At 47.4% G+C, this 26,703-nt stretch overlaps 1 protein-coding gene across 9 annotated transcripts in view; it reads right to left on the bottom strand.

Annotated features, from left to right (window-relative positions):
• LOC135555763 (rho GTPase-activating protein 23-like) overlaps positions 1 to 26,703 on the bottom strand; it is a 117,465-nt gene that overhangs the window by 20,760 nt on the left and 70,002 nt on the right. For 7 of the 9 annotated variants that reach the window (XM_064988480.1, XM_064988477.1, XM_064988479.1 and 4 more), the window contains exons 2-7: positions 17,064 to 17,261; positions 11,175 to 11,199; positions 10,580 to 10,666; positions 9,620 to 9,698; positions 5,050 to 5,104; positions 1,852 to 3,424 (exon numbers count right to left, since the gene is read on the bottom strand). In XM_064988480.1, the coding sequence (XP_064844552.1) occupies positions 1,852 to 3,424; positions 5,050 to 5,104; positions 9,620 to 9,698; positions 10,580 to 10,666; positions 11,175 to 11,199; positions 17,064 to 17,261 (2,017 nt within the window). Of the gene's footprint in view, positions 1 to 1,851; positions 3,425 to 4,049; positions 4,909 to 5,049; positions 5,105 to 9,619; positions 9,699 to 10,579; positions 10,667 to 11,174; positions 11,200 to 17,063; positions 17,262 to 17,348; positions 17,440 to 26,703 lie in introns of those variants that run through there. The other 2 variants (XM_064988481.1, XM_064988482.1) reach the window with 2 other exon arrangements.

Below are 26,703 nucleotides of genomic sequence, written 5' to 3'. Positions count from 1 at the left end.
AAAGTTATGGTTATTATTAGATTTTCAACCAATTCATATATACTATTATTCAATGTTTTTGTCATTTAGCAGACGCACTTATCCGGAGCAATTAGGGTTACGTGCCTTGCTCAAGGGCACATCGGCAGATTTTTTACCTAGTCGGCTGGGGGACTCAAACCAGCAACCTTTTGGTTACTGGCCCAACGCTCTTAACCGCTAGGCTACCTGTTACCAAACTTGGCTGGAACTAAAAGGGAATTCATGGCAGTGACGTAGAGAGAGAAAGATAGTCTCCCTGTTGTGAAAGCAGACAGACTGACAGATAGGTGGACAGACAGACGTACTCTGTGATCACAGACACACGCTAGTGAGACATAGGGTCAGCTTCCACCTCATCTCGATCTGAGAGACTGGGTGAGGAGGAGGAGGAGGAGGGGGGGGGGGGTTAGTGAAGTCCCGTAAATTATGATTCAATCAAACACTACTAATACCGTCTGCATGTCTGCGGGAAGTGCCAGTATTGCCCAACACAAACAAAGACACAGACTGGAGACAGAGTAAGGAGAAGCCCGGAGCCTGGCCACACAGGCAGAGACCGACAGAGGAAATGAAGGGCACAGAGAGAAGGGTTCTATTCTCTAAATACTGGCCAAGTCATAGTCTATGTCCTCCCATCTTTCTGGTCAATCTTTCTGGTAATGCTTCTTGTTTGTTTTTACAAACAGTTCGTTTCCAGTAAGTTCCAGTAAGATCAATCAGGAGGAATATGTTTGTGTCATAAACAGAAGTGGGAGTGATGAGGTCTGCAAGTCACATGGAGGGGTAGGGAGAGGAAGAGGAGTGTGGGGTGGTGGAGGTGCTTACCTATAAAGGGAATGGAGGGGTAGGGAGAGGAAGAGGAGGAGGAGTGTGGGGTGGTGGAGGTGCTTACCTATAAAGGGAATGGAGGGGTAGGGAGAGGAAGAGGAGGAGGAGTGTGGGGTGGTGGAGGTGCTTACCTATAAAGGGAATGGAGGGGTAGGGAGAGGAAGAGGAGGAGGAGTGTGGGTGGTGGAGGTGCTTACCTATAAAGGGAATGGAGGGGTAGGGAGAGGAAGAGGAGGAGGAGTGTGGGGTGGTGGAGGTGCTTACCTATAAAGGGAATGGAGGGGTAGGGAGAGGAAGAGGAGTGTGGGGTGGTGGAGGTGCTTACCTATAAAGGGAATGGAGGGGTAGGGAGAGGAAGAGGAGGAGGTGTGTGGGGTGGTGGAGGTGCTTACCTATAAAGGGAATGGAGGGGTAGGGAGAGGAAGAGGAAGAGGAGTGTGGGGTGGTGGAGGTGCTTACCTATAAATGGAATGGAGGGGTAGGGAGAGGAAGAGGAGGAGGAGTGTGGGGTGGTGGAGGTGCTTACCTATAAAGGGAATGGAGGGGTAGGGAGAGGAAGAGGAGGAGGAGGAGTGGGGGGGTGGTGGAGGTGCTTACCTATAAAGGGAATGGAGGGGTAGGGAGAGGAAGAGGAGGAGGTGTGTGGGGTGGTGGAGGTGCTTACCTATAAAGGGAATGGAGGGGTAGGGAGAGGAAGAGGAGGAGGTGTGTGGGGTGGTGGAGGTGCTTACCTATAAAGGGAATGGAGGGGTAGGGAGAGGAAGAGGTGGAGGAGGTGTGTGTGGTGGTGGAGGTGCTTACCTATAAAGGGAATGGAGGGGTAGGGAGAGGAAGAGGAGGAGTTGTGTGGGGTGGTGGAGGTGCTTACCTATAAAGGGAATGGAGGGGTAGGGAGAGGAAGAGGAGGAGGTGTGTGGGGTGGTGGAGGTGCTTACCTATAAAGGGAATGGAGGGGTAGGGAGAGGAAGAGGAGGAGGTGTGTGGGGTGGTGGAGGTGCTTACCTATAAAGGGAATGGAGGCCATTGCATCATCCTCTACAGACAGGGGGGCCAGGTTGCCATTGGTACGGTGCGGGGCACCATCTCCTGAGGGGCGAGGGGCGGGGGCAGCATTGTGGGGGTCAGGGGGAAACACAGGGGGTTCCGTGCCATCTGCAGGCAGGGTGTAGTGGGGGTGGCGCATGGCGTGGGCGCTCCTTCGCCCCGTGGGGGGTTTCTGTCTCAGTTTGACCTCCTGGGTCTGAGCTACCACCTCCACCTGGCCTTCCACTGCCCCTCTCTCATGGTTGGTGGGGCGGTAGGCCTTGTCAAGGGGCTCAGGGGTGGTGGAGGCCAGGGGGGATGGAACTGAGGGGACAACACCCTCAGGGGGGCTGGTTTTGGGGGTGGGGGCCCAGCTGAGGTGGGGGCCAAGGTAGGAGGGGTCCCTGAAGGAGGGTTGCTGCATGATACGGCCTGTCTTGCGGTTGAAGGAGGGGCTGTAGCTGCGGTAACCTACTGGCTGGTCGTCCAGGCTCTGTCCGGTGGGCAGACGTCTGCTCTGGGGGGCTGGCTGTTGGGCCTGGGGCTGGGTATGTGGGTGGGACTGTGATTGGGTTTTGTGGTGCGGCTGTGCAAGACGGCCCAAAGAGGGGGCCGGCGCAACACCGTAATGGTTCCCCTGCCTCTGATAGGCCTCAGTTCTGGGTGCTTGCTGTGAGGCCTGCTGCAGCCAGGCGGGCCTCTCGATATGGGGTGACCCCAGCATCTCCAGCGAGTGACCATTGCGGTCGTACTGTACCAGCAGGTTCTCCGACCGGGCTCTGCTGCCGTAGGAGGAGTGGTGACTCTGGTCCCGGGCCCCCTCCCAGTCTCTGTAGGTCCAAGAAGGGTCCCCGTGGGGGCCGGGGCCTGACTGTTGCAGAAGCATCAGGGTGTCCTGGGAGGCGCTGTGGGGCCAACCGCCCGGAGCCCGTCGGTGGCGCCCGGGGCCTGTCTCACACAGCCTGTCCTGAGAATAGCTGCGGTGGCGTTGGTGCATGCTGCCACTGCGGCCCTGGCGCTGCTCAGCAGCTTGGCTGTAGTACCACTCAGACAGGGCTTGTTGGCAGTGATGGCTGCGGCTGGGGCTGGGCTGGAGAGGGCTGGCCCAGGCCTGGCTGCCCTTCCGGGGCTGAGAGGAGGCGGTGGTATTGTGGTTGACATAGTGGACACGCAGAGGGCTGCTGAGGGGCCCTCCTGAGGAGGAAGATGAGGAGTAGGAGCGGCCCCTGGTCTGTCCAGTAGGCTGCTGCCCGGTCACACCACACTGGATCTCCTCCGCCCTGTGGGGGGGGCTACTGTGTCCGCCCCACCCCTCCTGCCAGCTGGCCGGGCTGCCCACGGTGGAGCGGTTGTCCAGGGGGGACAAAGGGCTGGCAGAGCCTGCCCAGCGGCTCCAGTTGTCCAGCTGGTTCTGGCCCATGAGGGCCGGGGCCCCAGAGGGAGGCTGGGACTTGGCGCGGGGAGCGTAGCAGAGGGGCGGGGGTACCGGAAGGTTCCGGGCTCCCCCTGTGTAAGGCTCGTTGCCCCTCAGGTAGGCATCCTGGGAGTATGCCTGTAAGTGGGAGACAGAGAGGGAGAGAGGTGAGACACAAACAGGAGGAGTTCAGGTGACGAACAGAGGTCAGAGGGGAAGGAAGGAGCGATACAATTGCTTTGACAGTCACAGGTTTGACCGGCACAGCATTCAAAGCTCCTTGTTAACTATGATGTTACAGAGCAAGTGACGTCTAGAATTATCTGTGTTCCTCCTTCTACCACAGTCTGCTCAGCCATGGTGACTGTTAGGGGCCCCAACTCAGCCTCCAACACAAACACAGCTACTAGTTAGCTGCAGGCACTAGCACGCGCCTTGAGCAAGAGCCACAACACAACAACCGTCTGCAGCCACACAGACACAGAGCAATGTTCCAAATATACCGCTACAACAAAACACTGACTTAAAACAACAACAAATCTGGATCTATCAAAACAAGCACAAAATCTCACTGTTACGGCGAGCTTGATCCAATACGCCCGCAACAACACCACACGTCTAAAGTATCGCTCAGCGTTTAGCCCCTCAAGCTACAGCCGCAACACTGATTATGAAACTACAAAGCTACAGACTTGAAACCACTTTGCCCAAAATTAATTTATATCAAAAGGCAACACTTAAAGATGAAGTGTTCAGGCTTTACCTCAGAGAGCAGGGCAGGCCCACACTCAGTCTGGCAGTGTCTCTCAGGCTCAATACTGGCTTCAAGTCACTCACAGAGGAAGAGGAGAGGAGGGGAACTCTGTTTGCTTCCCACAGACACCAACACTCCCGTTGCTACGATTCACCGCGCTCTCCCTCTCTCTCCTTCTTTCTCGAGGTTATGTCTCGACTTCTTCTTTAGACTCCTTTTTTTGTCTCTCTCGCTGTTCTTCCTTGCCATCTGTCGAACTTTCTTCTTCGTTCAGTATGCTGTCCTCAGACAAGCCCTTCCAAACTCTCTCTCACACACTCTCTCTCTCTCTCCCCTGTGGGAGGGTGGAAGGGGGCATGGCTAGAGCTGGTGATGTCACCACTGGAATGCAACCGATGCCCGTGGTGTGTTGAGGGGCGGAGTGAGAGGAGAGAAGGGTGGAGGCGTGGAGGGGTGGGGGAGTGGTAGTGGGGTTGAAGGAGGGCAGTATTTGGAAGGGGAAAGACATGGTGCTTGGTGGGTAGGGGGTTGTGTGTGTGAGAGAGAAGCCCAGGTCGGGCGCCCAGGTCTGGGAGGTTGTGTTAGCGTTGTGCCCCTGGGTTGCTCCTCCTGGTCCAGAGGAGAGGCGGGGACATGCTCTGCATGTCTGGTCATGTGAGTAAGTGGTGGAGCAATTTATGGGCCGAGGCAAAATGTGTGCGTGTGCGTGTGTAGGTAGCCGCTTTTCATGTGCCGCTTCCACAGAACTTTGGATAATCGCTTGAATGAATGTGTGTTGTAATCTAAGGACAGACTAGAAAGCATCTGTGTCACAGCCTAGCTAGTTCCTGAGAGCTGAGAATGTCAACTCAAAGCAATGGAATGACAAGCATGACGATATCCAAGATGTTCTCTCTCTGTAGTATTAGTATTCTTAAATCAACGAACTTATCAATGAATTTGTCAGGTATTAATTTCTGAGTATTTCTATTAGGGTGTAGTGTGGTTGAAATATCATACTCTTACTTACCAGCTGCAGCACGTCTTCACCTTTTGGCATTATAGAGACCTCCAACACACTCTCACTGTGGAGGGAACGAGAAGAAAGGAGAGAGGAACAAGGAAGAGAGGGCAAAGAGAGGGGGAACCGAAGAGAGGGGAGAGAAGGAGGGAGGAAGGGGAGAAGGGAAAAAGGAACACAGATGGAAGGGTAGGAAAAACAATATAATTCCACATTTATTCCAAACTCTATCATGTTACAGTAAGAGAAGACTTTCCCCCTGTTGTGACGAAGGGTTTTGTTTTGCTGTGAGAGGGGTTGATCAGCAACCATGTCACAGGAGACCCTGTTGACGATGACCCTGGTGACTCTACTGCTCTCAGTGGATGTGTTCTGGACACTCAATGCTCCAGGCTATTCTCTTCAGGAGGAAGTGCTCACACAAGTCAAGGACGACTTACACAACTGAACATGTTCCACATTCCAGAATCATGCTATACATACATGAAAAATGCAAAGTAAACGACACAAGACATGTCTCGTACATAAACGACACATACAGTGCATTTGGAAAGCATTCAGACCCCTTGACTTTTTCCACATTATGTTAGGTTACAGCCTTATTCTAAAAACAATTAAATAAATAATTTCCCTCGTCAATCTACACACAATACCCCATAAAGACAAAGCAAAATCAGGTTTTTCGAAGTTTTTGCAAATGTATATATTTTTTTCCTACAGAAATCCCTGATTTACATAAGTATTCAGACTGTTTGCTATGAGACTTGAAATTGAGCTCAGGTGCATCCTGTTTCCATTGAGCTCTGGTGCATCCTGTTTCCATTGAGCTCTGGTGCATCCTGTTTCCATTGAGCTCAGGTGCATCCTGTTTCCATTGAGCTCAGGTGCATCCTGTTTCCATTGAGCTCAGGTGCATCCTGTTTCCATTGAGCTCAGGTGCATCCTGTTTCCATTGAGCTCAGGTGCATCCTGTTTCCATTGAGCTCAGGTGCATCCTGTTTCCATTGAGCTCAGGTGCATCCTGTTTCCATTGAACTCTGGTACATCCTGTTTCCATTGAGCTCAGGTGCATCCTGTTTCTATAACTTGATTGGAGTCCACCTGTGGTGAATTCTGTTGATTGGACATGATTTGGAAAGGGACACACCTGTCAATATAAAGGTCCTACAGTCGACAGTGCATGTCAGAGCAAATACCAAGCCAGGAGGTGGAAGGAATTGTCCGTAGAGCTCCGAGACAGGATTGTGTCGAGGCACAGACCTGGTGAAGGGTACCAAAAAATGTCTGCCGTATTGAAGTTCTTCAAGAACAGTGGCCACCACCAAGACTCTTCTTAGAGCTGGCCGTCCAGCCAAACTGAGCAATCCGGGAAAAAGGGCCTTGCAAGGTCAGAAGGGTCTTGGTCTGACAGAACTCCAGAGTTCCTCTGTGGAGATGGGAGAACCATCCAGAAGGACAACCATCTCTGTAGCACTCCACCAATCAGGCATATAGGGTAGAGTGGCCAGACGGAAGACACTCCTCAATAAAAGGCTCATGGCAGTCCACTTGGAGTTTGCCAAAAGGCACCTAAAGGACTGTCAGACCATGAGAAACAAGATTCTCTGGTCTGATGAACCAAGATGAAAAACTCTTTGGTCTGAATGCCAAGCATCACGTCTGGAGGAAACCTGGCACCATCCCCACGGTGAAGCATGGTGGTGGTAGCATCAAGCTGTGGGGGTGTTTTTCAGCTGCAGGGACTGGGAGACTAGTCAGGATCGAGGGAAAGATGAACAGAGGAAAGTACAGTAATTTCCAGACTATAAGCCGCTACTTTATTCCCACACTTTGAACCTCGTGGTTTATACAATGACGCGGCTAATTTATGGATTTTTCCCGCTTTCACAAGATTCATGCCGCCAAAAAACTGAGCACAGTCACATAATGTGACGTAAATCGAGCGCGGTCAAACTTCCCATCATTCTGATTACGGTAGTAATTTTGGCAGCTTTCAAGTTGAAGGCGATCGATTTGGGTGTTGGAAAAGGAAATAGAGCTGTGCATGGGAGCTTGGCCTTAATGAGTCAATGATAAGACGTTGGAAACAGCAGCGTGAGGAACTGACTCAGTGCAAAAAGACAACAAAAGCTTTCAGAGGGAAGAAAAGCAGATGGCCCAAAGTATTTGCAGCCACTCGACATCAGTGTAAATCGTGCATTTAAGGTGGCGCTCCTTGTTCAGTGGGAGGCTTGGATGACAAGTGGGGAGAAATCCTTCACTAAAATGGGCCGCAGGCGAATAGCATCTTATGGTCAAGTCTGCCAGTGGGTCCTGACAGCGTGGAGCATTGTCAAAAAATCCACTATCAACGGGTTTCGAAAGGCTGGACCTGCTGCGTGTTGAAGGGGCAGCATGAGCTCAGCGGGGAATTTGCCTCCGGATGGAAGTGACGAGAGCGACAATGAAAACGATTCAACATCGGATGAAGCAATTCTGAGGCTATTCAACGCCGACACCGAAGGAGATGACTTCAGTGGTTTTAGTGCACAGGAGGAGGAAGATAGTGACCAATGACATTCTTGGTAGGCTACGGTTTTAATTTTTGTTACAAGCCGTGTTTCGTTAAAGCCTATTTATTTTTGTTACAAGCCGTGTTTTGTTAACTTCTTCGATATAGGGGGCGCTCTTTTAATTTTTGGATAAAAAAACATTCCTGTTTTAAACAAGATATTTTGTCACGAAAAGATGCTCGACTATGCATATAATTGACAGCTTTGGAAAGAAAACACTCTGACGTTTCCAAAACTGCAAAGATATTGTCTGTGAGTGCCACAGAACTAATGCTACAGGCGAAACCAAGATGAAATTTCATACAGGAAATGCCCCAGATTTTGAATGCGCTGTGTTCCAATGTCTCATTATATGGCTGTGAATGCGCCAGGAATGAGCCTACACTTTCTGTCGTTTCCCCAAGGTGTCTGCAGCATTGTGACGTATTTGTAGGCATATCATTGGAAGATTGACCATAAGAGACTACATTTACCAGGTGTCTGCTTGGTGTCCTCCGTCGAAATTATTGCGCAATCTCCAGCTGCGTCCACTTTTCCATTTGGTTCAGAGGAGAAAGGCAACTGCCACGAATGATTTATCATCGAATAGATATGTGAAAAACACCTTGAGGATTGATTCTAAACAACGTTTGCCATGTTTCTGTCGATATTATGGAGTTAATTTGGAAAAAAGTTTGGCGTTGTAATGACTGAATTTTTCATATTTTTTTCTTAGCCAAACGTGATGAACAAAACGGAGCGATTTCTCCTACACAAATAATCTTTTGGGAAAAACTGAACATTTGCTATCTAACTGAGAGTCTCCTCATTAAAAACATCCGAAGTTCTTCAAAGGTAAATGATTTTATTTGAATGCTTTTCTTGTTTTTGTGAAAATGTTGCCTGCTGAATGCTAGGCTTAATGCTATGCTAGCTATCAATACTCTTACACAAATGCTTGTGTAGCTATGGTTGAAAAGCATATTTTGAAAATCTGAGATGACAGTATTGTTAACAAAAGGCTAAGCTTGTGAGCCAATATATTTATTTAATTTCATTTGCGATTTTCATGAATAGTTAACGTTGCGTTATGCTAATGAGCTTGAGGCTATGATTACGCTCCCGGATACGGGATTGCTCGACGTTAGAGGTTAAAGCCTATTTATTTTTGTTACAAGCCGTGTTTCATTTAAAGGCTGTGTAAAGTTCATTTGTTTCAATGTACCGGTAGGCACCTGCGGCTTATAGACATGTGCGGCTTATTTATGTACAAAATACATATTTTTTAATAATTCAGTGGGTGCGGTTTATATTCAGGTATGCTTAATAGTCCAGCAATTACGGTACAGAGAGATCCTTGATGAAAACCTGCTCCAGAGAGCTCAGGACCTCAGACTGCGGCGAAGGTTCACCTTCCAACAGGACCACAACCCTAAGCACACAGCCAAGACAACACAGGAGTGGCTTCGGGACAAGTCTCTGAATGTCCTTGAGTGACCCAGCCAGAGCCCGGACTTGAACCCGATCGAACATCTCTGGAGAGACCTGAAAATAGCTGTGCAGTGACGCCCCCCCCGATCCAACCTGACAGAGCTTGAGAGGATCTGCAGAAAATAATGGGAGAAACTCCCCAAATACAGGTGTGCCAAGCTTGTAGCGTTATACCCAAGAATACTCAACACTGTAATCGCTGCCAAAGGTGCTTCAACAAAATACTGAGTCTGAATACTTATGTAAATGTGACATTTCAGTTTATTTTTAATTCACCCTCTGAATAGCACACATACACAATCCCTTAAAAATCCTTCTTTAACCGGTCTCCTCCCCTTCATCTACACTGATTGAAGTGGATTTAACAAAAAATTTTAAAACCTGTTTTTACTTTGTCGTTATGGGGTACTGTGTGTAGATTGATGAGGTGGGGAAAAAAACTATTTCATCCATTTTAGAATAAGGCCGTAAAAAAGTAAAGGGGTCTGAATACTTTACGAATGCGCTGTACATACTGTGGGTACACACATACGCACACGCAGTACAGTGGCTCTTACCTGTTCTGTATGAGGGCGATCACCTGGGAGTAGGTTTTCCCCAGAACACTCTCTCCATTCACCTTCACCAGCCGATCCCCTGCAACACACATACGAACATACATATTTAAATCCCAGTATGACCAAACACAGCACAGATATTCAGTGATACACTCTCAATAAAAAAAAGAAGAAGAAGAGCAACCCCTCCACCCCCACCCCTCACTGACCCCAGTCACACCCCCCCCAGACACAGGACTCCTGCAGAGGAATATCCTGGTGGGAAGGTCAGGGAGACCCCAGACCCAGACTTCCTGCTGAGGGATGTGTGGGGGGGGGTGGGTTAAGATAGGGACTGAGGATTTGTGTATGGAAATATAGAACTATGTGCTTGCAGTAGTTGCTGTGAAGTCAGGAAGGACACAGTGTCGCCTCGGGGTTTGTTGTGTGTTGATATACCGGAGCATAAGCCTGAGGCAAAAAGCCTGGATCTGTTTGTGTTTGGCAGGAGAAGGGATGAGTCATTTGTTATGTGTTAGTGTGTGGATGTGTTTTGGTGGTGTGTGTGTGTGTATATTTATATAGGAGTAATGGTTTAGCTTGGCTGGGCTGCAGGGAGAGGAATGCTGCCCAGCTTAGCTTGCAAGACACAACAGGAAAACGCCTCTAATTAGCTCCAACTTACACTGCTGGGTATTTGTCAGCCTGTGTCAGTCTGTTCTCATCAGTATCATTACTAATTTCCTAAGACAATAATGCAACTTTAATGTGTGTGTGTGTGTGTGTGTTTTTGCTGGTCTGGTGGGTATCCTTGTTGAATCATTGGGAGCACCTGACTCCTTCCTATCATCCTATCATCCATGTGTGATCATGTCGGATGCTCCTAAGGTTATTTCCATTGCAAATCAGGCTGTTCCTGCACACACACTATCTCCCGTCCCTCTCTTTCTCGTTCGCTTTCAAAACAGACATTTTCCTTACCTGTACACAAGCCAGCCTGGTGAGCGGGACCTCGCTCTTTCACATTCTTGACAAATATGGTGTCCATTGGCTCCAACCTACTTCTCCCTACATGGCACAATGCAGTATGTTACTGTCACTTCATTCTTCAATTGATTAAATAGGACCTGATGATAACTATTAAATATATCATTGCCCACTGGGCACAGACAATTCAACGCCTATTCAATGTTGGTTCAACGTAATGTCTTTGAAATGATGTGCAAACAACAGTGAACCAGTGTGAGCCTAGTGGAATTATACTATAAGCGTCAATATCATGACATGAGCATAAATACCGCCAATAATCCAATTGAGACTCAATAAAAGGACAACTCTATGCACAGGTCCAAGTTCAGGTTCACTCCCCCATTTCTTAACAGTGGGCATTACAAGCTAAAGAATCAAACTGTTCTAGGAACAGTGTTTTGGTGCCACAAGGTCATCGGCAGCAGTGGGACTCTCTCCTGCAGGGGAAGCAGTGTAGCTAGAGGGGGACCCTGGCTAGGAGTGGCGGTGACATCACCGAGACACCAGAGTCTAGTGGCGATGGTGTTGACTGAGGGAGACAACTTACCCTTTCCATTCCCATTCTCCTCGTCCTGTGAAGACAATGAAAAAAACAACATCAACACTGATATCCAGGCCCATACAGACAATGTCACCCAGGGAACAACGCTCCATGGCAGCCTAAACACCAGTTCACAGAACATCCACCTCTTTCCAGGAAACCAGAATGACACAGGTGTTAAGGAAGGGTGGTGTTGGGTGAGGAAACATGAGCTCATTGTAATGGCTGAAATGGAATAAATGCGAGTCGAACATGTGGTGTCCGTATGTATGATGCATTTGATACCGCTCCATTTATACCATCCCAGCCATTACAATGAGCCAGTCCTCCTTTAGCTCCTCCCACCAGCCTCCCCTGGTGTGCACGTGTGGTTGTTTGTGTGAATGGAAGCTGCCAAACGCTCAAAGTGTCCCCTAAGCTCTTGTTCGTGCAGTGTCTGTCTCTGTGCAAAACATATCAAATCAAACTTTATTTGTCACATGCGCCGAATACAACAAGTGTAGACTTTACCGTGAAATGCTTACTTACAAGCCCTCAACCAACAGTGCAGTTCAAGAAGGAGAAAATATTTACCAAGTAGACTAAGATAGAAAGTAGCAATAAAAAGTAACACAATAAGAATAACGAGGCTATATACAGGGGACACCGGTACCGAGTCAGTGTGCAGGGGTACAGGTTAGTTGAGGTAATCTGTACATGTAGGTGTGGGCTAAGTGGCTATGCATAGGTAACAAACAAACAGCGAGTAGCAGCAGTGTACAAAAGGGAGGGGGGGTGTCAATGTAAATTGTCTGGTGCGGTAGCAGAGAAAACAGTCTATAACTTGGGTGACTGGAGTCTCTGACAATTTTATGGGCTTTCCTCTGACACAACCTATTATATAGGTCCTGGATGGCAGGAAGCTTAGGTCCTGGATGGCACTACCTCTGTAGTGCCTTACGGTCAGATGCCGAGCAATTGCCATAACAGGCGGTGATGCAACCGGTCAGGATTCTCTCGATGGTGCAGCTGTATAAATCCTTTTGAGGATCTGGGGACCCATGCCAAATCTTTTCGGGAGGAAAAGGTTTTGTCGTGCCCTCTTCATGACTGTCTTGGTATGTTTGGACCAGGATAGTTCGTTGGTGATGTGGACACCAAGGAACTTGAAACTCGACCTGCTCCACTTCAGAGGTAGGTGTTTAGGCCCAGGGTCTTTAGCTTAGTGATGAGCTTTGTGGGCACTATGGTGTTGAACGCTGAGCTGTAGTCAATGAACAGCATTCTCACATTGGTGTTCCTTTTGTCCAGGTGAGAGAGGGCAGTGTGGAGTGTTATTGAGATTGCGTCATCTGTGGATCTGTTGGGGCGGTATGCAAATCGGATTGGGTCTAGGGTGTCCGGGAGGATGCTGTTGATGTGAGCCATGACCAGCCTTTCAAAGCACTACATGGCTACCGACGTGTGTACCACGGGGCGGTAATCATTTAAGCAGGTTACCTTCACTTCCTTGGGCACAGGGACTATGGTGGTCTGCTTGAAACATGTCGGTATTACAGACTCGGTCAGGGAGACTATGGTGGTCTGCTTGAAAATGTCAGTGAAGACACTTGCCAGTTGGTCTGCACATGCTTTGTGTACACGTCCTAGTAATCCGTATGGCCCAGCGGCCTTGTGAATGTTGACCTGTTTAAAGGTTTTGCTCACATTGGCTACCGAGAGCGTTATTACACAGTCATCCAGAACAGCTGGTGCTCTCATGCATGCTTCAGTGTTGCTTGCCTCGAAGTGAGCATAAAAGGAATTTAGCTCATCTGGTAGGCTCACGTCACTGGGCAGCTGGCGTCTTGGTTTCCCTTTGTAGTCCGTAATAGTTTTCAAGCCCTGCCACAAGTGACGAGCGTCAGAGCCGGTGTAGTGGGATTCAATCTTAATCCTGTATTGAAGCTTTGCTTGTTTGATGGTAAAGTCCGCATTAGTCTCCCGCTCCTTGAAAGCGGCAGCTCTAGCCTTTAGCTCAGTGCGAATGTTGCCTGTAATCCATTGCTTTTGGTTGGGATATGTACGTACGTTCACTGTGGGGACGACGTCATCGATGCACTTATTGAGTAAGCCGATGACAGGTGGTGTATTCCTCAATGCCATTGGATGAATCCCAGAACATATTCCAGTATGTGCTAGCAAAATAGTCCTGTAGTGTAGCATCTGCGTCGTCTGACCACTTCCGTATTGAGCGAGTCACTGGTACTTCCTGCTTCAGTTTTTGCTTGTTAGCAGGATTCAGGAGGATAGAATTATGGTCAGATTTACCAAATGGAGGGCGGGGGAGAGCTTTGTATGCATCTCTGTGTGTGGAGTAAAGGTGGTCTAGGATTTTTTTTCCCCTGGTTGCACATGTGACATGCTGGTGAAAAATTGGTAAAGCGGATTTAAGTTTACCTGCATTAAAGTCCCCAGCCACTAGGAGCGCCGCTTCTGGGTGAGCATTTTCTTCTTTGCTTATGGCCTTATAGAGTGGGTTGAGAGCTGTCTTAGTGCCAGCTTCGCTTTGTGGTGGTAAATAGATGGCTACGAATAATACAGATGAGAACTCTCTTGGTAGATAGAGTGGTCTACAGCTTATCATAAGGTACTCTACCTCAGGTGAGCAATACCTTGAGACTTCTTTAATATTAGACACACCCGCTGTTATTGACAAAAAGACACACACTCCCACCCCTCGTCTTACCAGAGGTAGCGCCTCTGTTCTGCCGGTGCATGGAAAATCCTGCTAGATTGATATTTTCCGTTTCTTCATTCAGCACGTCTCGGTGAAACATAAGATGTTACAGTTTTTAATGTCCCGTTGGTAGGATAATCTTAATCGTAGGTCATCAATTTTATTTTCCAATGTTTGTCTTCCATTCTTCTTGCTAACATGCAATGGGAGTTTACTCGCTCGCCTCCGGATTCTCAGAAGGTGATTAGCATGTGAAGCTACATGGCACGTGAACCATCTTATTTAACAAGCTGATTAGCATGTGACGTGTGACTTCGGTGGTATCCCAGCCAGTTCTCTAAAACAAACACACCTGTTCTGGTTTACGAGCTCCTAATGTTCAGCACACACACAGCAGAGACACTCAGACAGGTTTGACTGTCTGCAGGTGGTGATGTCATACACAGAGCCAAACACGTGTAGTTGTCTGCATCAGACAGATGAGGGCAGCACTGAGCACACAGTGTCTGTCATAGGTGCTGTTTGATAGGGTGATAGACTGATGTAGGCGCACACACGTGCGCACACACACACACACACACACACACACACACACTGAGCTGAGTGGACAGTTTGGGGTGACTGGCTCCTGCCTGGCTTTAGGCAGAGCTGAGTGGGCTCATTCCTGCCTCCACAGACAATAGTGGGGGTTTATGGCCAGAGAAAGGAGGGCTGCCGCCCCAGAATAGACCCTGGAGCCAGGGGGCTCCCCAGCTGAGCTGACCACCCGGCTGGACACACGCGGGCCTGTGGTGGGGCTGAGGACCGAGAGATGGAGATGCACTATCCTCATCTCTACATCTCTCTCTGATTCTCTCTCTCGCTCTGTGGATATAGATGTGGGGTTAGGGACAGCTGTCATGCATGCACTGATCAATCCGTTAGGACAATCATCAGGCATGTGTCCATGATGAAGGGAGTCACATCATACAGGTCTTTGATGTGGCCATAATGATGGGCAGTCACCTCTAAGGCCCCTTCAGATGGGTAGGGACAGAGGGCTGCGTTCTCTGTGCCACTCGCTGCTCCTCACAGCAGCATGTGACCCTGGGGACAGGACAGGCAGCAGTGGGCCCATTGTCCGTGGTGGTTCTGGTAGCGGGCATGGTACTGCCGGGTTCAGGCTGGGGGTAATATGAAAGTGGTACCAGGCAGGCCAGGACAACAGAGCCGATTGACACTTTTGTGTCCCAAATGGCACCCTATTCACTTTATAGTGCACTACTTTTAACCAGGGCCCATGGGGCTGTAGTATACTATATAGGGAATAGGGTGCCATTTTTGGGACACACAGACCGTGTCCTGTCCTTACTGCAGCTGCTGTGCTGGGGGTTGAAGGGGGAGGGGGTTCATCATAATAGGGCCCTTGTTTTGGCTGTAACCCCCCCCCCCCCTCTTCGTCGCTCTATTTCACATCTGTAGCGCTGTCTGCCCGACAACTCAGAGAACAAAACAAAACACCCACCGGGATGATGCTTTTTCTGATGAGATTGTTATCTATGAAGCTGAATGGCTGTATAGGTAAGACAGGACATGTCTTTCAGTAAAACACCGTTGTTGTCCCTGTACTGTTTCTTACAGCAGTGTCCTCCTTTTGGAAAAAGGTATTCGCGAGCCAAAAGGTACACTGGCTGTGGTACAATTGTCTGTCCATAGACAGTAAAACAGACTTAATGGAATTCTCTCTCTCTCTCTCTCTCTCTCTCTCTCTCTCTCTCTCCGTAAATCAGTCCTACAGGAGTATGGAGGTTGTGTATCACCCTTCCCCTTCTGGCCTTCGCTTGCTTATCCATTTCTACTCTAATGACAGGGCTCTTCTTATGACATCCATCTGTCTATGTCCCTAATCTGATTAACTCATATGAGTCTACCCCAACACTTTAATTGGCTACGCTGGTTCAATCCCTGCATTTAATTGGCTATGCTTGGCTTGTCCCCCATTGTGTCCTGATTCTCTAGACCTTACTGCTCCTGTGTTCGGATTGATCTACGACCTTCCTGTCCTGTGATCTGATTGGTCCCGTCTTAATGCCCCAGCGATATGATTGGCGCAGTCTTAAAGGGATAATCCGCCCTAGAAATGAAATGTGACGAGATACTTCATCATGATACGGTTCTCGTACCTGGAAATAGGGATAACAAACTATCACATTTCATGACGCTCTTAAAACAATTACCTGAACACTCCATATCGCCCAATAAGCCAATAGGGGCATACTTGTAGAACACATCCACCTGTCTATATCGTCACAACAAAGTCTAGATTTTGTTGAAATGTCCTTAAAGTTCACAGTGCACCTTCAAATTAATAACCTTTCTTCTTTCAACGACCATGACACAAACCTGTTTTTTCCTCGAGTTGCTATAGCAACCGGACTTACACAGCTTTGCCCTAGAAATGCGATCGCTACCATGTCGAACATGGTGATACCTCGCGGCACAACGCTTCTCTCCTATTTGACCTAGATAATTTGTGTGTATGTATTTTTTTTTAACCTTTATTAACTAGGCAAGTCAGTTAAGAACAAATTCTTATTTTCAATGACGGCCTGGGAACAGTGGGTTAACTGCCTGTTCAGGGGCAGAACGACAGATTTGTACCTTGTCAGCTCGGGGGTTTGAACTTGCAACCTTTTGATATGTAGGCTACGTGCGCCTTTTTGAAATTAATGTAGTTCTGTCCTTGAGCTGGTCTTGTCCATTAATGTTCTGTATTATGTCATGTTTCATGTTTTGTGTGGACCCCAGGAAGAGTAGCTGCTGCTTTCGCAAAGGATAATGGGGATCCTAATAAAATGCCAAAATTGATAGTGCAATTTGTTTCAGGGATTTTACAACTAGCTACTGTAACTACTTCACATGCTGATATTGACTTTGGTACTACTGTGTGTAGCAATTAGCTAGCCAGACAGCCTTTCTAGAGAGAGCATTGCATTATGGGGTTTGTAGTCGACTTGAGCTCTGCAGATTTCTACAAGTATGTTTTTTGCTTCCTAATTTATTCTAAATGCCGAAATGCAATTTTTCTCCACAACATCTGTTGCTCTCACATATTAGCGTTATTTAACAATGTAAATCATAGGACTCTGTAGATTTGAGTGGATTATTCTTTAAAAGCCCCAGTTGTCACTGTCTGGTGTCTTGTTCAGTGGTGGCACCTTGAGGCTGGTGTGCAGGGCAGACTCTGGTGGGTAGACGATGAAGTGGCGCAGCGTGAAGCCGAAGCCCTGCGAGTTCTTCTGGAGTAGTAGCGTCCGGGGACCCTGCCAGCCAACGCCGACCCCCTCTCCTCCCGCCCCCATCGCAGGCCGAGGGTTGTCACCGGCCGAGGAGAGCCCATCTCTCCAACCCTTTGCCTGTGGAACAGAGAGAGAATAAAACCATGTGAGACTCAGGTCATATCCCCAAAACAATCACTTATGTCACTCCAACGGTCAACACACCATCAGTACTTAACCAGTTCCTCCTTCCACCAAGTATTCCCAGGGAAAACGTTCATAACTTTATGGAACTGGAACAAAGGTCAAACGACATCCATGCTACAAGAGCCAGGCCTCAGAGTGACATCACCACTTAATGGGCTGCTGGTTACTTCATTAGTGACTTCCCCTGCAGGCAAGAATAGGAATGTGTCTGTTTCTGTCCTGGGAGACTGGCGGACAATGAGTGTGGGTGTGTATCCATGTGTTTTAATGCTAGTAGGTGAGAGTTGAGCACGGCTGGCCCATAGGGTCAGGCAGCCCCCACATGGCACCCAGCACCACAACAATGTCCCATAAACCACTAAGGGGTCCTGGGGGGTGCGGCCGCTGTCAGGAAGAGCCCAGGTCTAGACGGAGGGGAGCGGGGGGTGTTCCGTCCTGAGCTCACCCAGGAATGCTCAGGACGGAACTCTAGACAATTAAGGAATGTCTGTAATCAATCAGGACTGACCTTGGTCACCTTGCACCAGCGTGGTGTGAAAGGGTCAGGGTGAGCCTGAGTAGAGTTCCACTCATTTTCCCCAAAGAAGGCAAATAACAAACATGACAGATACACGTGAGATCTAACACCCTGATGCTGCTGCTCCAACCCACATATGCTATTCAAACACAACCACCTGACCAAACAGGGATAACCTTCCTAAGCGTAAATGAGCCTACACCTATGGACTCTTCTCTATGGAAGTACAGTTACTTAACAGTACCGGTGTCTCTCCTCCTGACTCTCCACTCTGAGTGTGTGGTGTGTGTGTGTGTGTGTGTGTGTGTGTGTGTGTGTGTGTGTGTGTGCCATTGGTTTTAATGCTAGTAGGTGAGTGGTGAGCACGGCTGGCCCCCAGCTGGCTGTAGCCCTTCATACTCGTACCAGTATGCGTGTTGAAAATGGCAGATTTGGACACTGACAAGTGCCTAAATTGGAACGCAGTGGCTGCACCATAACATGCAATAGATGACATCAGAGCTCAGGGTCTCCACTTCGACAGCACTTTAAGGGTTTTGACTGACATCCGTTCTGAACCTGAGCACCTGGTGATGAAGTTGGCCCCATCTCTCCCACTAATTGGGCAACTCTGGCGCAAATGTGTCGTTGTCGGAATGAGGGAAGTGCTGTAAATGAAGAGGACTCAACGTATTTTGAAAGATGAGAAGTTGAAAGTTATAATAAATACTGCTTTGACGTCATACAAGTGGGGATTTATAAATGGACCGTTTTTGGATTGCGTAAACAACAACGGTAATTGTGTGATGGCGGGGATGCAGGGTTGTGTTCCAACCAAAACAACTACAAGTGTGCTCTAGTTCCTCAACGGCACAGCTAGGAGAGCTCGAAAAAGCACCTTATAGTTGAAGACTCTTCTTTGAGTCATAAAGTGCATTGAAACGACTTAGGAACTGTGCACACTTTGGAGAGGTGTTTGGCCACTTGGAGACACCAGTCAGTCCTCTCACTCTTTTTATGTCTTATGTTGCATCTACCCCACATTTTCCAGGAAATGTTCTTATCATGTTCCTGAATGTATTCAGAGTATTTTCAGATTTTGTTGTAAACAAATGCGTCAAAAAGTATAGTAAAAGCAAAACGTACATAATATCAATAGTGTAATGTTTGGATTCAGTTTTGTGTCAGATGAACTGTCCTCACCTCTGGTCTAATCATTTCCCCATAATCTCCAAATGGTTCCCTTTGAATTGCTACCATGGTTATGGATATGCTTTCCATATTTCTTCTGTAAAAAAAACATTTAAATTCAGCCCTATCCATATAGGTGTCACACCCTGACCATAGTTTGCTTTGTATGTTTCTATGTTTTGTTTGTGATCTGAGTGGGCATTCTATGTTACATGTCTAGTTTGTCTATTTCTATGTTTGGCCTGATATGGTTCTCAATCAGAGGCAGGTGTTAGCCATTGTCTCTGATTGGGAACCATATTTAGGTAGCCTGTTTGGTGTTGGGTTTTTGTGGGTGATTGTTCCTGTCTCTGTGTTTGTTGCACCAGATAGGGCTGTTTCGGTTTTCCACGTTTGTTGTTTTGTATTATGTTCATGTTTAGTTGTCTTATTAAAAAACATGAACTTCAACCACGCTGCATTTTGGTCCGCCTCTCCTTCAACAGAAGAAAACCGTTACAATAGGTTAGTTCCCACGTGTGTAAGGGGTTAACCCCCAACACAAACCCTATATTTCACTTCCTGTGCCCCTTCCCCCCTCCACACTACTCTGACCTCGCAGGGCCAATCACCCGGTCCGCTCAACAACAGGAAGTGGAAGTCTGGGGACAGGAAGTGTGGTACCGTAGAGGAGGGATAACCAGGCATACAGAGCACCTATAAATACAAAACCCCAGGGGGTTGGGGGTTTGTGCTCCCTCCCATTCTACCGCTCTCCCCTCTCCTCCCTTCCACCATCCCCACATATACATTCTTGCCATATGATCCAGCTGGAGTGACCATTACAACACATCCTCTCTTTGTCCTCCTCTCCTCTTTCCTGCTCGATGCACAGCTCTCCATACAGGTGATGATGTAACCTTGTTCTCACCGTTTCACAATGCCCAGGCAACTCTCCCACATGTCATAAACAGATGAGAGATGAGAGGCATGAGAATCATAAGGGAGAAAGTTTAAATGAGAGATGCATGATAGTGAGGGGGAGGGAAGAGAAGGGAGGAAAATAAAGAGAGTGAAAATGAAAGAGTAGGCTTAAGATATGAAGAGAGAAAGAAAGAGACAGAGGGAATTCCAGAGGGAGCGGTTGGTTTGAGGCATGTTGAAACACACACTGACGGGGACTGGCAAGGAGGGGGTGAGGAGAGCGATGGAAGGAGAGAATGATAGAGAGAGGGAAGGAGCAAGTGGAGAGGGCAGGAGCGAGAGCAGGCTGGGCCAAGTGCGAGACAGGTTCCAGCACGCTGGTTTCGACCGCACAGCCCCTCCCGGCGCTGAGAATACCAAACCCTGTGATTACCCCAAACACACAGAGACTGGAGCTCTGGGCCAGAGACGATTCCCACTGCATGTCAGCCTGCCTGCCTGACCCTGAGTGTGTGGGTGACGTCTGTGACTGCCTGACTATTCTCCACTAAACACCCCCACAACAAGTCTCCATCTAACTACAGTAGGTTACACTCCAGCCTCTAGGTTACACTCCAGACATGAGGTCTAGCATCATTGATTAAACTTACATCTGTCTGTCAGCTTATGTAAAACCTGACTGTATTCAGGCTATATCTAATAGTCTTTCCATGGCCACTCTCTCACCAGCCTCCTAGATGAGGAAACCTTTCTCTAGTCTAGCCAATCCAAAAGGGGAACATTTGGCACTTCTCTGACATCTGCCTAGATCTCTCAAATCAAATCAAAGTGTATTGCTCGCGTACACAGATAGGCAGGTGCAGCGAACACGCTTGTGTTTCTAGCAACGACAGTGCAATAATACAACAATATACACATAATCCAGAAAAATAAAAGAAAGAAATTAAGATATATCAGAACGAGCAATGTCAGAGACCGGCATATAAATATATACGTATGTATATAAATATACTGTACATACATATAGTGGTATGTAAAGACAGTATGGACAGTATATGAATAGAAATGGTGTGTACAGCCGTAGTTACATAGCAGTGATTCTAGGACAAGCTCACATGAATAGGCTAATCATGATACACAAATGACACAATACGGAGCCCTGCCACATGCCATTAATTAGGATAATAAGCGCATCTACAGGCACCATAATGAGAACAACTATTAAAATGCCATGTGGGGCCACCAGGAAACCATACACAATATTTCCCATCATTCCTATTCGTCTATATTAGAGGTCGACCGATTAATCGGAATGGCCGATTAATTAGGGCCGATTTCAAGTTTTCATGACAATCGAAAATCGGTATATTTGGACACCGATTTGGCCGATTATTATTATTTTTTTTACACCTTTATTTCATCTTTATTTAACTAGGCAAGTCAGTTAAGAACACATTCTTATTTTCAATGACAGCCTGGGAACGGTGGGTTAACTGCCTCGTTCAGGGGCAGAACGACTTACCTTGTCAGCTCGGGGGATTCAATCTTACAACCTTACAGTTAACTAGTCCAACGCTCTAACCACCTGAATACATTGCACTCCACGAGGAGCCTGCCTGTTACGCGAATGCAGTAAGCCAAGGTAAGTTGCTAGCTAGCATTAAACTTATCTTATAAAAAACATTCAATCAATCATAATCACTAGTTAACTACACATGATTGATGATATTACTAGTTTATCTAGCGTGTCCTGCGTTGCATATAATCGATGCAGTGTGTATCATTGCTCCAATGTGTACCTAACCATAAACATCAATGCCTTTCTTAAAATCAATACACAGAAGTATATATTTTTAAACCTGCATATTTAGCTAAATGAAATCCAGGTTAGCAGTCAATATTAACCAGGTGAAATTGTGTTCATTGCACGCAGAGTCAGTGTATATGCAACAGTTTGGGCCGCCTAATTTGCCAGAATTTTACGTAATTATGACATAACATTGAAGGTTGTGCAATGTAACAGGAATATTTACACTTATGGATGCCACCCGTTAGATAAAATACGGAACGGTTCCGTATTTCACTGAAAGAAAAAACGTATTGTTTTTGAGATGATAGTTTCCGGATTCGACCATATTAATGACCTAAGGCTCGTATTTCTGTGTGTTATTATGTTATAACTAAGTCTATGATTTGAATTAGCAGGCTGACTGAGCGGTGGTAGGCAGCAGCAGGCTCGTAAGCATTCATTGAAACAGCACTTTCGTGCATTTTGCCAGCAGCTCTGCTGTTTATGACTTCAAGCATATCAACTCCCGAGATTATGTTGGTGTAACCGATGTGAAATGGCTAGCTAGTTAGCGGGGTGCGCGCTAATAGCATTTCAAACGTCACTCGCTCTGAGACTTGGAGTAGTTATTCCCCTTGCTCTGCATGGGTAATGCTGCTTCGAGGGTGGCTGTTGTCGTTGTGTTGCTGGTTCGAGCCCAGGTAGGAGCGAGGAGAGGGACGGAAGCTATACTGTTTCACTGGCAATACTAAAGTGCCTATAAGAACATCCAATAGTCAAAGGTTAATGAAATACAAATTGTATAGAGACAAATAGTCCTATAATTCCAAAAATAACTACAACCTAAAACTTCTTACCTGGGAATATTGAAGACTCATTTTAAAAGGAACCACCAGCTTTCATATGTTCTCATGTTCTGAGCAAGGAACTTAAACGTAAGCTTTCTTACATGGCACATATTGCACTTTTACTTTCTTCTCCAACACTTTGTTTTTGTATTATTTAAACCAAATTGAACATGTTTCATTATTTATTTGAGGCTAATTTGATTTTATTGATGTATTATATTAAGTTAAAATAAGTGTTCATTCAGTATTGTTGTAATTGACATTATTACAAATACATATATTTTTTTTAATTGGCCGATTAATCGGTATTGGCTTTTTTTGGTCCTCCAATAAACGGTATCGGCGTTGAAAAAATCATAAATCGGTCGACCTCTAGACTATATGCTATTGGGGTGGGCAGCAGACAGGTGTCCATCTCACCACTACTCTAACATTCATATCAGGCAGTACATCTCCAGTCTAACGATGATAGTTAGGAAGTGATTGTTAAGCTATATTAGTTCAGTGGTTGCAAATGATGGTGAAGAAAAGGAATGCCTGAAAGACACACACACACACACACACACACACACAAACTGGGGGAACAATGGTCTTTCAAACAGTTGAGAGCTGCATCCCGTTTGAAAAGTTGGGCTTTACAGAGGTTTACAAACGCTGACACGCTTTTAATCCAGAGACCCACTGTCTCTCCGTAGCACTGGTCTGAGAGCTGGATGGATGGGTGGATGGGGGACAGATGGGTGGATGGGGGACGGATGGGTGGATGGGGGACGGATGGGGGATGGATGGGGACGGATGGGTGGATGGGGGACAGATGGGTGGATGGGGGACGGATGGGTGGATGGGGGACAGATGGATGGGGATGGATGGGGGACAGATGGGTGGATGGGGGATGGGTGGATGGGGGACGGATGGGTGGATGGGGGACGGATGGGGATGGATGGGTGACGGATGGGTGGATGGGGGACGGATGGGTGGATGGGGACGGATGGGGGATGGATGGGGACGGATGGGTGGATGGGGGACGGATGATGGGGGACGGATGGGTGGATGGGGGACGGATGGGGGACAGATGGATGGGGATGGATGGGGGACAGATGGGTGGGTGGATGGGGGACGGATGGGTGGATGGGGGACGGATGGGTGGATGGGGGACGGATGGGGGACGGATGGGTGGATGGGGGATGGATGGGGGACGGATGGGGGACGGATGGGTGGATGGGGACGGATGGGTGGATGGGGGACGGATGGGTGGATGGGGGACGGGAGAAGAGAAAGGGATACAAACTGAAGAAGTGACAAGCACTGCTACTTTACGGTTCAATAGTTCTTCCTGGTCAGATCAGGAAAAACCCAGGGCCCTAGCTACTGTGTATCAAAGGCCCTCCCACCTGTATCATTGTCTCTACTCCGGCTCCTCTCCAAGCCGGAATACATCCTAGTTCAAACTAGCATGACAGCCGACATCTGACTGTGTGTCGGTACAGTTGAAAAGGCCAGCCGCACCATGGCAGCCTTTTAAACACATACAGTATTTCACAATCGAGTATAAACAGTCATTCAGCAAACCTGATGCACAGCTTCAACAATAACGTCTCTGTCTTTTACACAACCGCCTGAATTCCGCTGTCTTTCTCTCTGTGTGTGTGTGTGTGTGTGTGTGTGTGTGTGTGTGTTTGCTCAAGAACCTGTCTGAGCCCTCTGTCAGATCAAGTCAGTTGATGTCACATCAGTTAAACAGGGTTTTCTCCTCGAGCAACTCTGCTGAATATGAATCTCCAGTAACACATACCCCCTCACCCACCCTCCCCAAAACGGTCTCTAACCTACACCCCATGGGGGAAATAGGTAGTACTGGAGTGCCGAGGCTAGCACTACATTACTATCTGCATAATTATCCTCTTATTGTTTGTCTAACCAATGAAATTGTCGAACCTGAGCTTTTAATCTACATGTCCGTAATAAAGCCATTTTGTGGGGGAAAACGTATTCTGATTGGCTGGGCCTGGCTTCCAAGTGAACTGTAAATTGTTGCATGCTGCATTTATATTTTTGTTCAGTATACATCCACAGATCCTTGCCATAATAACCCAAACTCTCCTTAAAACCTACACTCAGTGCCATACAGGCAACAGTAAAGTCTATCAGGCTACTGGATGGATCAAAATGTGTCTAGTCCCATCAGAGAGAGATACTGAGAGATTCCAGGACTGATGCTGTACACATTACTGGTGTTACTATCCTGGTCAACACAATTACACAGGGAGCAGGCTGAGATTCCAGGACTGATGCTGTACACATTACTGGTGTTACTATCCTGGTCAACACAATTACAGAGGGAGCAGGCTGAGATTCCAGGACTGATGCTGTACACATTACTGGTGTTACTATCCTGGTCAACACAATTACAGAGGGAGCAGGCTGAGATTCCAGGACTGATGCTGTACACATTACTGGTGTTACTATCCTGGTCAACAACATTACAGAGGGAGCAGGCTGAGATTCCAGGACTGATGCTGTACACATTACTGGTGTTACTATCCTGGTCAACACAATTACAGAGGGAGCAGGCTGAGATTCCAGGACTGATGCTGTACACATTACTGGTGTTACTATCCTGGTCAACACAATTACAGAGGGAGCAGGCTGAGATTCCAGGACTGATGCTGTACACATTACTGGTGTTACTATCCTGGTCAACACAATTACAGAGGGAGCAGGCTGAGATTCCAGATTCCAGGACTGATGCACATTACTGGCATTACTGGTGTTACTATCCTGGTCAACACAATTACAGAGGGAGCAGGCTGAGATTCCAGGACTGATGCTGTACACATTACTGGTGTTACTATCCTGGTCAACACAATTACAGAGGGAGCAGGCTGAGATTCCAGGACTGATGCTGTACACATTACTGGTGTTACTATCCTGGTCAACACAATTACAGAGGGAGCAGGCTGAGATTCCAGGACTGATGCTGTACACATTACTGGTGTTACAGAGGGAGCAGGCTGATCCTGGTCAACACAATTACAGAGGGAGCAGGCTGAGATTCCAGGACTGATGCTGTACACATTACTGGTGTTACTATCCTGGTCAACACAATTACAGAGGGAGCAGGCTGAGATTCCAGGACTGATGCTGTACACATTACTGGTGTTACTATCCTGGTGTTACAACACAATTACAGAGGGAGCAGGCTGAGATTCCAGGACTGATGCTGTACACATTACTGGTGTTACTATCCTGGTCAACACAATTACAGAGGGAGCAGGCTGAGATTCCAGGACTGATGCTGTACACATTACTGGTGTTACTATCCTGGTCAACACAATTACAGAGGGAGCAGGCTGAGATTCCAGGACTGATGCTGATGCTGTACACATTACTGGTGTTACTATCCTGGTCAACACAATTACAGAGGGTTAGGTCAGGCTGAGATTCCAGGACTGATGCTGTACACATTACTGGTGTTACTATCCTGGTCAACACAATTACAGAGGGAGCAGGCTGAGATTCCAGGACTGATGCTGTACACATTACTGCGAGAGGCCAATACTGTACACAGACAGTGTGTTTACTCCAGCTGTGTCTGTATACTATAGTCTGTATACTATAGCCTGTATACTATAGCCTGTATACTATAGCCTGTATACTATAGCCTGTATACTATAGCCTGTATACTATAGCCTGTATACTATAGCCTGTATACTATAGCCTGTATACTATAGTCTGTATACTATAGCCTGTATACTATAGCCTGTATACTATAGCCTGTATACTATAGTCTGTATACTATAGCCTGTATACTATAGCCTGTATACTATAGCCTGTATACTATAGCCTGTATACTATAGCCTGTATACTATAGCCTGTATACTATAGCCTGTATACTATAGCCTGTATACTATAGCCTGTATACTATAGCCTGTATACTATAGCCTGTATACTATAGCCTGTATACTATAGCCAGGCCCTGGCTGCTCTTTCCCCTGCCTGCCCACATCCCCCAAGCCGCCATTTCTCAACTGCATGTCTGAGAGAGAGACAGAGAGAGAAAGCAAACACACACTGCGCTTCAACACACACACACACACACACACACTGAGTGCACATGGATGAGAGATGCCCTGATTTCTGCAGGCC

Source organism: Oncorhynchus masou, chromosome 15 (genome assembly GCF_036934945.1).
Source record: "Oncorhynchus masou masou isolate Uvic2021 chromosome 15, UVic_Omas_1.1, whole genome shotgun sequence".
NCBI lineage: Eukaryota > Metazoa > Chordata > Actinopteri > Salmoniformes > Salmonidae > Oncorhynchus > Oncorhynchus masou.
Note: the sequence above shows the minus strand (reverse complement) of the source record. Positions and strands in the feature narration are given on the sequence as shown.